The following is an 11,259-nucleotide window of genomic DNA, read 5'->3' as shown; positions in this document are numbered from 1 at the left end:
ATATATATATATACACACACATATACACACACACACACATATACATACATATATATACATACACATATACATATATATACATACACATATACACACACACACACACACACATATATACACACACATATACACATACATACACATGGAAAATATGTCTGGCATTTGTTGTAATTATCTTTTGTATCATATGATACAAGAAATCCCCCTATGCTCTATATACAACCAATCAGCTCCATCTCTCACTCCTGCTTTATCCTCTCCTTATACCACTCTTGGAGCAGAGGGATTGCGTGTTGATATCTATCTGTCTTTCAGACTTGACCTAGGAGGGGAGCAGGATTTTTACAGAGACCTTGTATCTGGGTGATTGACAGCTGTCCTCTCCTTATACCATTCGTGGAGCATAGAGGGATTGTCATATAACACAAAATCCCTCTGTGCTCCAAGAGTGCTATGAGGATAGGACAACTGTCAGTCACCCAGATACAAGGTCTCTATAAAAACCCTCCTCACCTTCTAGGTAGAGTCTGAACTGAAGGGTTGGTGAGGAATTTGGGCCTCTCAAAGATATGGAGTACTCTGGATTGGAAAGGGGCCTGACATTGTTATCTTTGCTGGGTTTTTTCTGATTTACAAAAGATTTATTTGAATCAGATTATTTTTGGTTTTGCCAGCCCCCTTTGAACAGGTCCTGCCACCAAATATTCTCCTTGTGCAGTTTTTCATTGCCCCACTTCCTTCCCAAGCCATAGCTCTGACACAGTGTAATGTTGTATGCATTTGATCTGGGAAGAATGACAGAGCAGGAATCACCTCCCTTTCTTCAGCCATGAAGTGCAATGCAGACATGCAGCACTACAGAAATAAAAGTTATTGGCTTTATGGCATTAGAGGCTGAACGTGTGGGTCTGTAACATTTCCATTTTACTCAGATTCTGCTTTAAAAAAGAAAAAAAGAAAAAAAAGATCCTCTGGACTTCTCACTGAAATTTTCATTTGATAATAATCCAGGTCCACAGGCTCACCACCTTAATTTTAAGGGTATAAATCAACTATCACTTGGGCACAAGGGATTTCCTAAGTATATAGGCATCTTTACCCATGCTCTGGGGCAGGGTGGGGTGGCCACTCTAATTAAAGTGCTTGCAGTGTCTTGTGTATTCAGCATCCTGCGCTTCAACATGGCAATGGGGGAGCTTTAATTACTGCTCGTTCAAAGAGACTTAGTTAAAAACAACCTTTAGTTAAAGTGCCCCTGCCACCATTTTGAAGCACGGGGAAGCAGAATACATGAGATGCTGAGGCTGCTGGAGCTAATTAGCACACGGTGGAGCAGGCATCGGGCAGGTGCTCTAAGTGACCACCTGATGTCCCTCAGCTACCACTCAGACTGTCCACTTTTCTTACTCCATTATTAAATCCCTCAAAAAGGCCTTCACTCAAATCACTATTGTTGTACTACTTCATGTGCCTAGAAATGGGATCTGAGGATGTACTGATAAATGGTTAAAAAGGTTGCCTAATTTCACTGCATGTGTTGTAGATGGTCTCCATCTCTCCCCCTCCTCAGCCAAAATGCTATTTGACAATTTTCTGCAGCTGTGCTCCTTGGGAAAGCATCCTATAGTATCCTTTAGCACCACTTCCAGCAGCAACAGTATGTTAGGAGGATTATTCATTGGCATTTCTGTTGGTAGGGAAAAGGAGTCCACTTAAGATATTTAGTCATGGCCCTAGGTTGCTTTTCAGCACCACCCATGTATCTTGCAGAAAGGAAAAATAGAAATGCCTATCCTGCACTAACCAGAGTGCAGTGAACCCTTTGGGCACTACCTGCCCCCACAGAATGGTCTCATTTATTTGAATCTGAATCCCCCCAGCATCACAGTACCCAATTAAACCTCTCAGACCCACCATCTGCATCCAAGGAATCATCACACAGAATCACAGCAATTAGAGAAGGAATTTACTCTTACAGTCCCACTCCCCAGCTGCTGCAGGATCCTTCCTATAGGGATTTTTAATCTTTGGCCAGTCTAAATACCACAAGGAACTAAAGCTCACATTGCTTCCCTAGAAAAACTATTCTACAGGCTTATCCTTGTTAGCCTATTTCTCTTCAAATTCACTCTTTTCTTCCTCTTAATTTCATCCAGTTATTCCTAGTTATACCCTTTTGTACATTCTCTTCTTCCTCACATTCCAACATTTCTGTGCTTTCTTAGACTCTTAAAAATCCAAATGTGTATAATTAAGTTAAAATATCAGTCAGACCTTCCAACTTTGCAGTTATTTTAGTTGGTTTTCTCAGACTTCTCTCCTGTTGCTCTACAACCTATTTTTGGGATGCCCAGAATTGACTGCAGGTGTAGTCATAAGAGTTTTACAGAGAGAGGGACTGCCACCTCTGTGGCACAATGCCTTGGTTTATGCAGCTCACAACTGATCTTCTTAGCTACCACATCAAATGGCAAATTTCTCCCTCATTTAATCTAGACTATCACCCAGGTCTCCTTTGCTTTGTTACCTGATCATAGGCTGAATTATACAAGTAACTGTATGTGAAAATTTAGATTTAAGAGCAATCCCACTAAAATCAACAGGTCTCCATAGGCAAGTCAAATATTTGCAGAGTTGAGACACTGTCATTGCTTCTTCATATGTCTCCCAGTTCCTCACTGGTTTTCAAACTACCTGAAAAGTAATGCAATTAATAGGGGTGCACCGATACAGATTTTTTGGGGCCGATACTGATAGCTGATTTTTAAAGAGGCACATTGGCCAATACCAATCTGATTTCCGATACCAGCTTGGCAGCTTGAAGAGCTGCATATAGCTGGTTCAGGCCTCTACAGTGAGGGAGGAGAGGGGCTGGGGCAAGCACTGCCCAGCCAGGGTGGGGTGGACATGGGACAGAGCTGGGGCTAGTCTGGGGGGCGTGGGGAGGGGCTCTCCAAGCTGCCGGGCTGTGCTCCTCACCGCCTATATACTGCGCTGCGGCAGCATGCATGTACGGACCATTTATTGGCCAAATTATCAGCCGTATCAGGCTGATTTCCAGTACAGACAATTTTCTTTATATTGGTGCTGATCTGATATGCTGCAAGCTCCTTTCCAGCCCTAGGACTTTTTCCAATATAACCACTAGACAAACTTCCTACAACTCAAACCACAGTACTTCATTATTTTATACTGCAGAAGCACTCAAAACATTCTTGGTGTTGTTACAACACATAGGACATGGGAAGCCAAGATGAAGGGGGACTAGTCACCAAAGGCAAGTATTTTACAAGTTTTACTTATGGTATATCAGCCAGTTTTCTGATCTCTCTCAAAACGTGTCCAAGCAAATGTGCGCAACACACTGAGCACTTTCCGCAGATGCTAGTATACTGAAGTGACCCTCCTTTGCTTCAGACTTGGCACTCGTAAACATAGCAACTATTGGTTTTCACCTTTAACATTCTGGGAAGGCACGATCATAGTACCTAGAGGTTGCATGGTTTATAATGACCCTTCTCAGAGCCACCCCAGGTGCACTCAAGTATCCTTCTGCCATATCTATGTAATATATCCACACAATATTCAGGCAACAGCAAGAGCCTTATGCCATTACATACAAATGCAGGGCTTAGAGATCACGCAAGAGAGTTTTAAACAAAACTAAGGAGTGCCTAACAAACCTGGCACCATTCTGGTGACAGAAAAAGAGGATAAGACAAGGAAATCACCAACACAATACAAGGAGCACCAAAATTTTTAACATACATCCACAACACAACCAGATGCTTCTTGTGGCTCTTGCAGTGCAGCCAGGTTTGAATAGAAAAAAAGGGGGTGAACAACCTTCATTATAGGATGGAGATGTTAAGATGCTCTGGACACAAAGTGGCAAGATTTTCAGTATGGCCGAGCACACAAAATTCCACAAAAGAATCAGTGGAAGCTGAAGATGAGCCCAGATGTTACTGCCACCCTAGCAGCATAGAATCACAGAAAATTTGGTTTGGAAGGCACCTCAGGAAGTCATCTAGTCCAACCCCCTGCCCAAAGAAGGACTATCCCCAGTTAGATCATCCCAGCCAAGGCTTTGTCTAACTGGGTCTTACAAACCTCCAGGGATGGAGATTTCACAACCTCTCTGGGTAGCCTGTTCCAGTGGTTTACTATCCTCCTTGCGAGTGTTACCTAAGGGTGGGGAGCAGGGGGACAGTGATACGCTGGTGCCCTGTCCCTGCCCATTCTGTTGCCCCTCACTGCCAAACTACAGCCACCCCAGCCCTGCTGCTACCCCTCACTCCCAACCCACTGACTCCAGCCCTGACAGTGACCCTCATTCCCAAACCGCAGTACCCTGCCCCCCTGGGCCTTGATGGTACCCCTCACACTTGACCTGTACCACCACCCCCATCCCTGCTGGTACCCCTCACTCCTGACCTGCAGCCCCCTGGCCTCCTGCCCTGCCAGTGCTCCTCACTCCTGACCCACAGCCCCCTGCCACCCCAGCTGTCCCTGTGCTGACTGAGCTGGAAGACAGTGGCTGATTCATGCAGGCTGTAGCGGAGTGTGTCCAGCCCCAGTGTGGGCTGGAAGAAAGAGGAGGAGAGGCTTGTGGCACACCCCCACCATGGGATGGGGCTACCATACTGTTCCAGGCAGCCTAGCCATGGCCTCCCTCCCCTTCTTCCCCCACTCCTCCCTGGCCACTCAGCCCCTGAGAACATAGGCACCGGCCCCTGTGCTATGGGCCCAGCCACAGAGTTCCCCGTTGCCTTCAGAGTGCCCCCCCACCCCTTCCCCCCACTGGAGGGCCAGGCAATCTCCTGCCCCCTGTACCCTGTTGCAACCCCAGCCCCCACCCCTCTGCCCTGACCAAATGCCTGGGATTTTGCTTTGGTCCACTGGTAGGAGCAGGGGGAGGGTGATCAGAGGCAGCAGAGAGCACCACATGGGTCTGTGCATACCTCCACAACTGCAGGTAGGTAACATCTGTACTCCCTATTGCCTCCAATTGCCCTCCCCCTATTCCTGCCAGTGGAGCAAAGCAAAATCCTGGATATTTGGTCAGATTTCAAAAATCTATCCGTACAGAGATCAGAGGGCTCAAAGAGAGACCATGTCTCAGAAAACCTGGACGTATGGTAATCCTAGCACAAGAAAACCTTAACTTTCTGTAACAGTTGGTAACTTCACTCACATAAAACAATCCCTGATTTCTGTTGTTTTAATGCAACTACCTCCTTCCTTCCAGCAGAGAGCACTGCAGGACACAGCATCACTGTCTTCTGTGCACTCAGCCCTAAAGGGCTGAGCTTCTGCCTTTGTGTGGCTTCTAAGAGGGCTGTCTCAATACACTCAATGCCGAAATTCAGTAACATGGAGCACTGGTTGTTCTGGCCTACCCCCAACTTGTGCACAGCTTATGCCCCTTCCCCTCACCCCCCAAAACGCTCCCTGTGAGGATTTCCGTTGTTTCTCCTTAATGAGGGTGCTGTTCAGAAGGCTTTTAACGAGGAGCTAATCTGAACCACCTGTTGCAAAATCCCCTGAAGGATTAGAAGCCTACCATGCAGTTAGGTCTCAGATTTATGCAGTATCCAGACCTCAGGGCTAAAAGGAAAGGGTCACTCCAACGTTAGGAATACATAATGTCACTGCAGAGGAATGGGGTCTTGTGCCCACATCTTGGCAATGAAGACTGCTCCCTACCTCCAACAAACTGGCTCTCCTGAGTCCCAAGCAATTTCAGTGTCATGCTGAACAGCTAACATGAACATCCAGAGACTCTCTGCTCAGTCATTCCTGGCACCCCCAAATCCAGAGCACAGTAAGTAGCACAGAGAGGGCCCTGAGCTCACTGGAACCACTTCAATGCCCCACAGGCATCAGTTAACAGCAGTGGACCTGCGCAACTGTGTTACTGATCAGTCAGGTACCACTGTGTTTCTCAGTTTGCACACATTGGGGATTTTTGCTGCTTGGGTATAAACACGTGTCATCTCTCTCCTCAAATGGCAAACTGCTTTGCAGCACAAGAGAATATCACTGACCATGAATGGCATCCCATTCTTCTCTCCACAGACTCCTACCTATGACACAAAGGATGGCTCTTCCACACTTTTACTCAACTTTTCTAGGTCTTTTCTTTATTTTAACCCAGGGGAATTGCACTTTCTGCTCTCCCTTCATACTGCAGGTGGCAGATGTCTAGGACTAGAAGAGACCTGTTATTTAAAATATAAATTCTTACTTTCTAACATAATTATTTATAGCAGTTCTCTGATATGAATCAAGTTTTCTAATTTTCATATGATGAAGTTCCTCACATTGAGAAAAAACACACCCATGTGCAGCTGCATGTGAATTAGAGAAGGATGTCTTTTCTGTGATCCAGGCTGCAATGCCTCTCTGCTTGCAGCACATGAATGTACTAGGTTCCTTTGTGACTGTACAACACTGCTTATTCTGGTTCAATTTGATGGCTACTATCAAGCTCTCTTCCAACATTAATACTTTCTAATTATTCCTTCAGAACTGAATAGGTATGTTTTAGGTTATTTTCCTGAAAGGTAGTCATGTACATTTCTATGCCACCACCTCCTCCTTTCCCCACCCTGCTCCCACACACCCTGTACTCATTTTCAGATTTCCTCTCACCTCCTGCTGGATTGGTTTGATGGGCTGGTGGTCAGACATCCACCTGGGAGAAAACTCTGTCCGCTGCAGACGCTTTTCCTGAAACAGGGATGAAGATGGAGGAAAGAAGGGAGGAAGAGAGAAAGACATGTACTAGGGTACACTGATGATGTGGAGAACTTTTAGATTAGAAGTACCCATGAAGCCATTATTCAATTAATAAATGGACAGCATCCACACAGACCGGCTGCAGAACTGATTTTACAGAGGCAAAAAGTGTCAGGAAGTTGACTCCAAATTTGTCCCATCCTAAAGTAGTTATATCTACATCTAGCCACCACTTCATCAGTGAAAGTCCCACGACCCAAAGACAAGGCTGAAATTCCCCTTAAGTAGGTCCCTACAGAGTGTCTCAGGATCTTGTACTCCTCAAATTGCAGGCAGTCTTCTTTAGTCCTGAGGGTGTTTGATGGCTAGTTTGATTTAGCACCCCCAGACAGCAAATGGCACCATGCAGAGATAAAACAGGCTGTCCCCCACCACTCAGCCTGCTCTCACTCACTTTCTGGGCAATCATGTTGCAGATCTCAGGAAGGAAATCCTCACTCAGGAGTTTGTAGAGCTGCCGTTCTCTTAGGGAGGTCCGCTCTCTGAAGCTCTCTGTGACCTGTCTCCATTCCTCTTCTGTCTGACACAGCAGCCACCATGTCCCACGGCCTGGGCCCTGGGATCCTTCAATGAACACAGAAGGACACTATTTTTGGTAACAATTACTACTGGCAATTTTTCTCCTATCCATACTTTATTTTCCATGACTTGGGAAATGCAAGATATTAATAGCGTACATCCTTCACTATTAGATCATGGCCAGGAGCACAGCACTGTAGTGCCTGTAAAAGGAAGAGCTGCATTGCCATGGCTTCATTCAAAGCTCTTGCTTTTTAGATCTGCTCCACTTTAAAATATTTAAATGGTCACTGAAAGAGGGGGGCGGGGAAGGGGGAGGAGTGAGCATCCTACCCCAGCAGTTACAACCCTACCCAGGATGCAAATCTACTATTTTCCAAAAAAACCCAACCCAAACAAACCCCCCCCTTAGGTCACTAAATACATTGTGGGTTAGAGGTGCTCAGGCATGCACACTGCTATACCACTGCACTGATACCAGGAGACCATGTCTAAAGTTGAAGCCATATAAATTAGTAGTGAATGTTATTCTGCTAAGCTCACAACACTATTTCTGTAGTTTCAGGTTTGGAAGTTTTCTTGAATTCAGAGTGTAGGGAGGTAGCAGTCCAAGAGAGGGAATCTGAACTCTAGAGAAGGAAGAAAAGAGGAGTGGAAAAGACAAAGCCAAAGCTGCCACCATTGCAACAGATCTAACATAAGCAGTATTCAGGCCAAAGGAGTCTCACATTTGAGAAGTGAGGTTTCTGCCCAGCCACTTTGGAGAAAACTACACTGGCACTTCCCTCTTCCACATACTTCATTATTTTTTGAGGGTCAGAGGTATAGGGATCTGAACTCTGAATATCCCTAGTTCATGGTTTATACAGTATTTAGAAGTATAAATTTAAAGTAAACTCCTGAACAGAGATGGGAGAGAAGGAAGGAAAGATTAGAAAGGCCATTTATTGTCCACCCACTGCTAAGTATGCTCATGGCTTTTTCCCTTTGGTATCATCATAAGCAGGATGCATGTCAAAATGTCCCATGTTCCACTCATTTCTGGAAAAATCACCTAGTGTTTCTACACAGCCATTGACCTTATTGGAATAGAGGCGGCCCCCACCACCTTTTTCCACTCTCAGGCCTCTCACAATAAGCCAGTCATGAGTCTTTCCTCATCCTCAAATAGTCCAATACTACAAAGGAAGCATTTAGCTGCTCAGGCTCCTGGGAATAAGCAAACTTGTTACTTTGATTCCTCATTCCAAATACAAATCAGAACCAACTGAGCAAAAGAAACAGGGCACCACTTCTAGAGAGCTTCTCCTCCTCTGGGAAGCTCATCCCTCTAAGCTTTGGGTGTGTGAGAAACTGCACGAGCAATCTACATGACGTCCTTACCATTTCTCATCTGTGTCTCATGCATGAGAAAGTTCTCTTCTGCCTTCTCCCTGAAAGGAGGAAGGAAACACGTAGTGAGGAAATATGAAACACACTCCCAAACACTTCAGCAGCTGACATGCAGCCCCTTCTGGGGAAGAATGCAGCAGAAGTTCCAGGAATACCACCCATCACACAATGGCATGAAATTTTTGTAAAGAATTGAGGTTAAAAGTCTGCCTTGAGGCAAGACTGCCTTGAGGTGGCCACTCTACCACCATGGCTGGAGCATGCCAGCTGAAGAAGGAAGGATTCGGCCAATGGCACACAAGGAAGTGACATGATTAGCATCATGCTTGGCCTCCCTTGACTCTTGAATGGCTCTCAGTTGGGTCAGAAACTTAGATCCTAGTCTGAAGTCTTGAACTCAGACCTCTGGATTAGTGGAAAGATGCTTTACCTACTCTGCCCCTGTGCCCTACTTCAAATGGACAGGGCTAGCATGTGCTAGCAACAGTGAGCCCTTTTACATCATGCTGAGGAACTGAGTCAGTGTATGATCAGGAGGAAGAATCACAACCACTGTTTCATTTGTCTCACACAACTTCCAGCAGCTGCTGCATTGTCTATGGAGCCTCAGACAAGTACCAACCAAGCCTAGGTGTTTAGCAAGAGTAATGCATAGAGGTCATGGCTGCAGAAGAAACTACTATTCGACTCCCAGCTGGAAAAATAATATTTGGGTACAGAAGACATTTAGTACCACAGGAGGTCTTGAGGGTACAGCAGGATTGTTAATGCCAAGTAATGCTATAGAACTTTCTCCCTGAAGGAGCTGCATGCAACATTTCTATTCTAGGAAAGGCCTTTTCATACCTCAATAAATTCTCCTCCAGCAGTTTTTTTCGCTTTGGAGGCCGCCCCCGTCTCTTGCCAGTTTTCCCTGGAATATTTGGGGTGTTCGTCTGTCCCCCACCTCCCCTGGAACACAATGAGAGATTATGAAATATCTCCCGGGGAAGGGAACAGTGGCAAGTAAGGGACACGGAGAGAACAGAATAGTGTGGAGATATCAAAAGAGCTGCAATGAGCCCAGATAGCAGCCAGGAATTAAGTACAAAGAGTGGGAGGGATGGAGAGAGACGGCACTCTCCACTTCCTGGGGACACTAAATTATGAATAGTCAGTGACTTGTAATTGCTACTGAACACCAGGGGCAGACAGCTCAGAAGCAGGCAGCAAGAGTGGCTGAGGAATCTCCCTGCCCTTCTGGCAGGCTTTTGCAATGTCACAAAGGCTGTGTTTGGCTCCAGCTGCCCTGCAGCATGAATTCAGTTAATTGTGTACTTGGCAATCTCCTCCATGCCCTGTACAAACACCAGCTGCTGTCACTCCTTCCGTGACAGCAACAGTCAAGCAGATTCTGTGCAACTCACATTTGCTGTTGCGCAAAGTATTCCTCTCTGCTCGCCCTGCTTTCTCTTCCTCATTTACCAGGGCTTTGTGGAAAGTATGAGTTAGAAGCTGTTACCTGTCCAAAGCCAGCTCTCCATTAGGTTTCGCCTGTGCTGGCTCCTCTTTGTACATGCGAGTGCCATAGAAATACCAGTAGAGGGCGCCATTGCTATCTTCACCCAGTGGTTCAACTCGGAGGCTGTCTGCATCCAAACCCTGTGTTCATCCAGGGAGGGAGACAGTGACAAGTTGAAAAGCAGCCACATTAAATCGCTCAAAACAGGACAAATCCCCCCCTGCACAAACACCTGCAAGGCCCCCTCTCCTTTTGCTCTGGGAAAGATTCAGACGCGTTTTTCCAGTGCTCGCTCTAGGCTTAAATATTTCGTTTTTGCTGCTCAAAACAGCAAAGGCCTAATTCACGCTGTGCCCGACTCCAGCAGCTTGGGAGGCATTGTGCAAACTGCTCCTCCCCCTGATCTCCCAATGCAGTTCAATGCCATCCTGCAGCAGGCTCGCCCCAGGCCCCAGCACTATGCCCTAGCACCCACAGCACTGCCACAACAGTTGGAGCACCTCCAGATATTCAAGCTAGGATCTTTGTAGAAGTGGCCAATCAGGCCAATTGGCACAGCAACTATTATGCTGTGAATACCTCTCACGAGACACCCTACAACTTGTTTTGATTGTGTGTAGTTTAATGACCCACATTTCCAGAGGTGGAACTCAAGAAAATGAAGTACCTGCATGACCACCAAGGACCTGTCCTTAAAAACATTCCTCTTTTTGGGTAGAAAAGAGAATATTACATCTCCAGAGCTGTAAATGTGCAGGCAATGGGAAACCTGCACTCCTCACCAAGAGGTGGCTCAAACTGCTGAATTTAATGGGGGGAAAAAAAGAAAAGGGAGATCCACTCATGATACTTCAAAAGCCAGATTAGGTCAGGAGACAAAGATAAACAGAATATAAAGGAGCAACACTTCCAAGGCACATCTGAAATCCCCACGTATCACTTGTTCCCAGAACAGACAGACTAGAAACGCCACAGTAGTTTTACAGTTTCATAGTTTCTAGGATCTGAAGGGACCTGAGCAGATCATCAAGTCCGACCCCCTG

General features: G+C 46.0%; 1 protein-coding gene across 2 annotated transcripts in view; it reads right to left on the bottom strand.

Moving 5' to 3' along the window:
• Positions 1-11,259, bottom strand: part of LOC109296239 (cat eye syndrome critical region protein 2) — a 170,755-nt gene that overhangs the window by 37,807 nt on the left and 121,689 nt on the right. Inside the window, exons 4-8 of one of the 2 annotated variants that reach the window (XM_019515554.1) lie at positions 10,217-10,356; positions 9,562-9,666; positions 8,707-8,756; positions 7,199-7,368; positions 6,658-6,735 (exon numbers count right to left, since the gene is read on the bottom strand). In XM_019515554.1, the coding sequence (XP_019371099.1) occupies positions 6,658-6,735; positions 7,199-7,368; positions 8,707-8,756; positions 9,562-9,666; positions 10,217-10,272 (459 nt within the window). In that variant the 5' untranslated portion in view covers positions 10,273-10,356. Of the gene's footprint in view, positions 1-6,657; positions 6,736-7,198; positions 7,369-8,706; positions 8,757-9,561; positions 9,667-10,216; positions 10,357-11,259 lie in introns of those variants that run through there. The other variant, XM_019515553.1, reaches the window with a different exon arrangement.

The sequence above is a fragment of the Gavialis gangeticus genome, unplaced genomic scaffold (assembly GCF_001723915.1).
Source record: "Gavialis gangeticus isolate Ggan-Ray unplaced genomic scaffold, GavGan_comp1, whole genome shotgun sequence".
NCBI lineage: Eukaryota > Metazoa > Chordata > Crocodylia > Gavialidae > Gavialis > Gavialis gangeticus.
The sequence above is the reverse complement of the archived record's forward strand: the minus strand, read 5'-3'. Positions and strand labels throughout refer to the sequence as shown.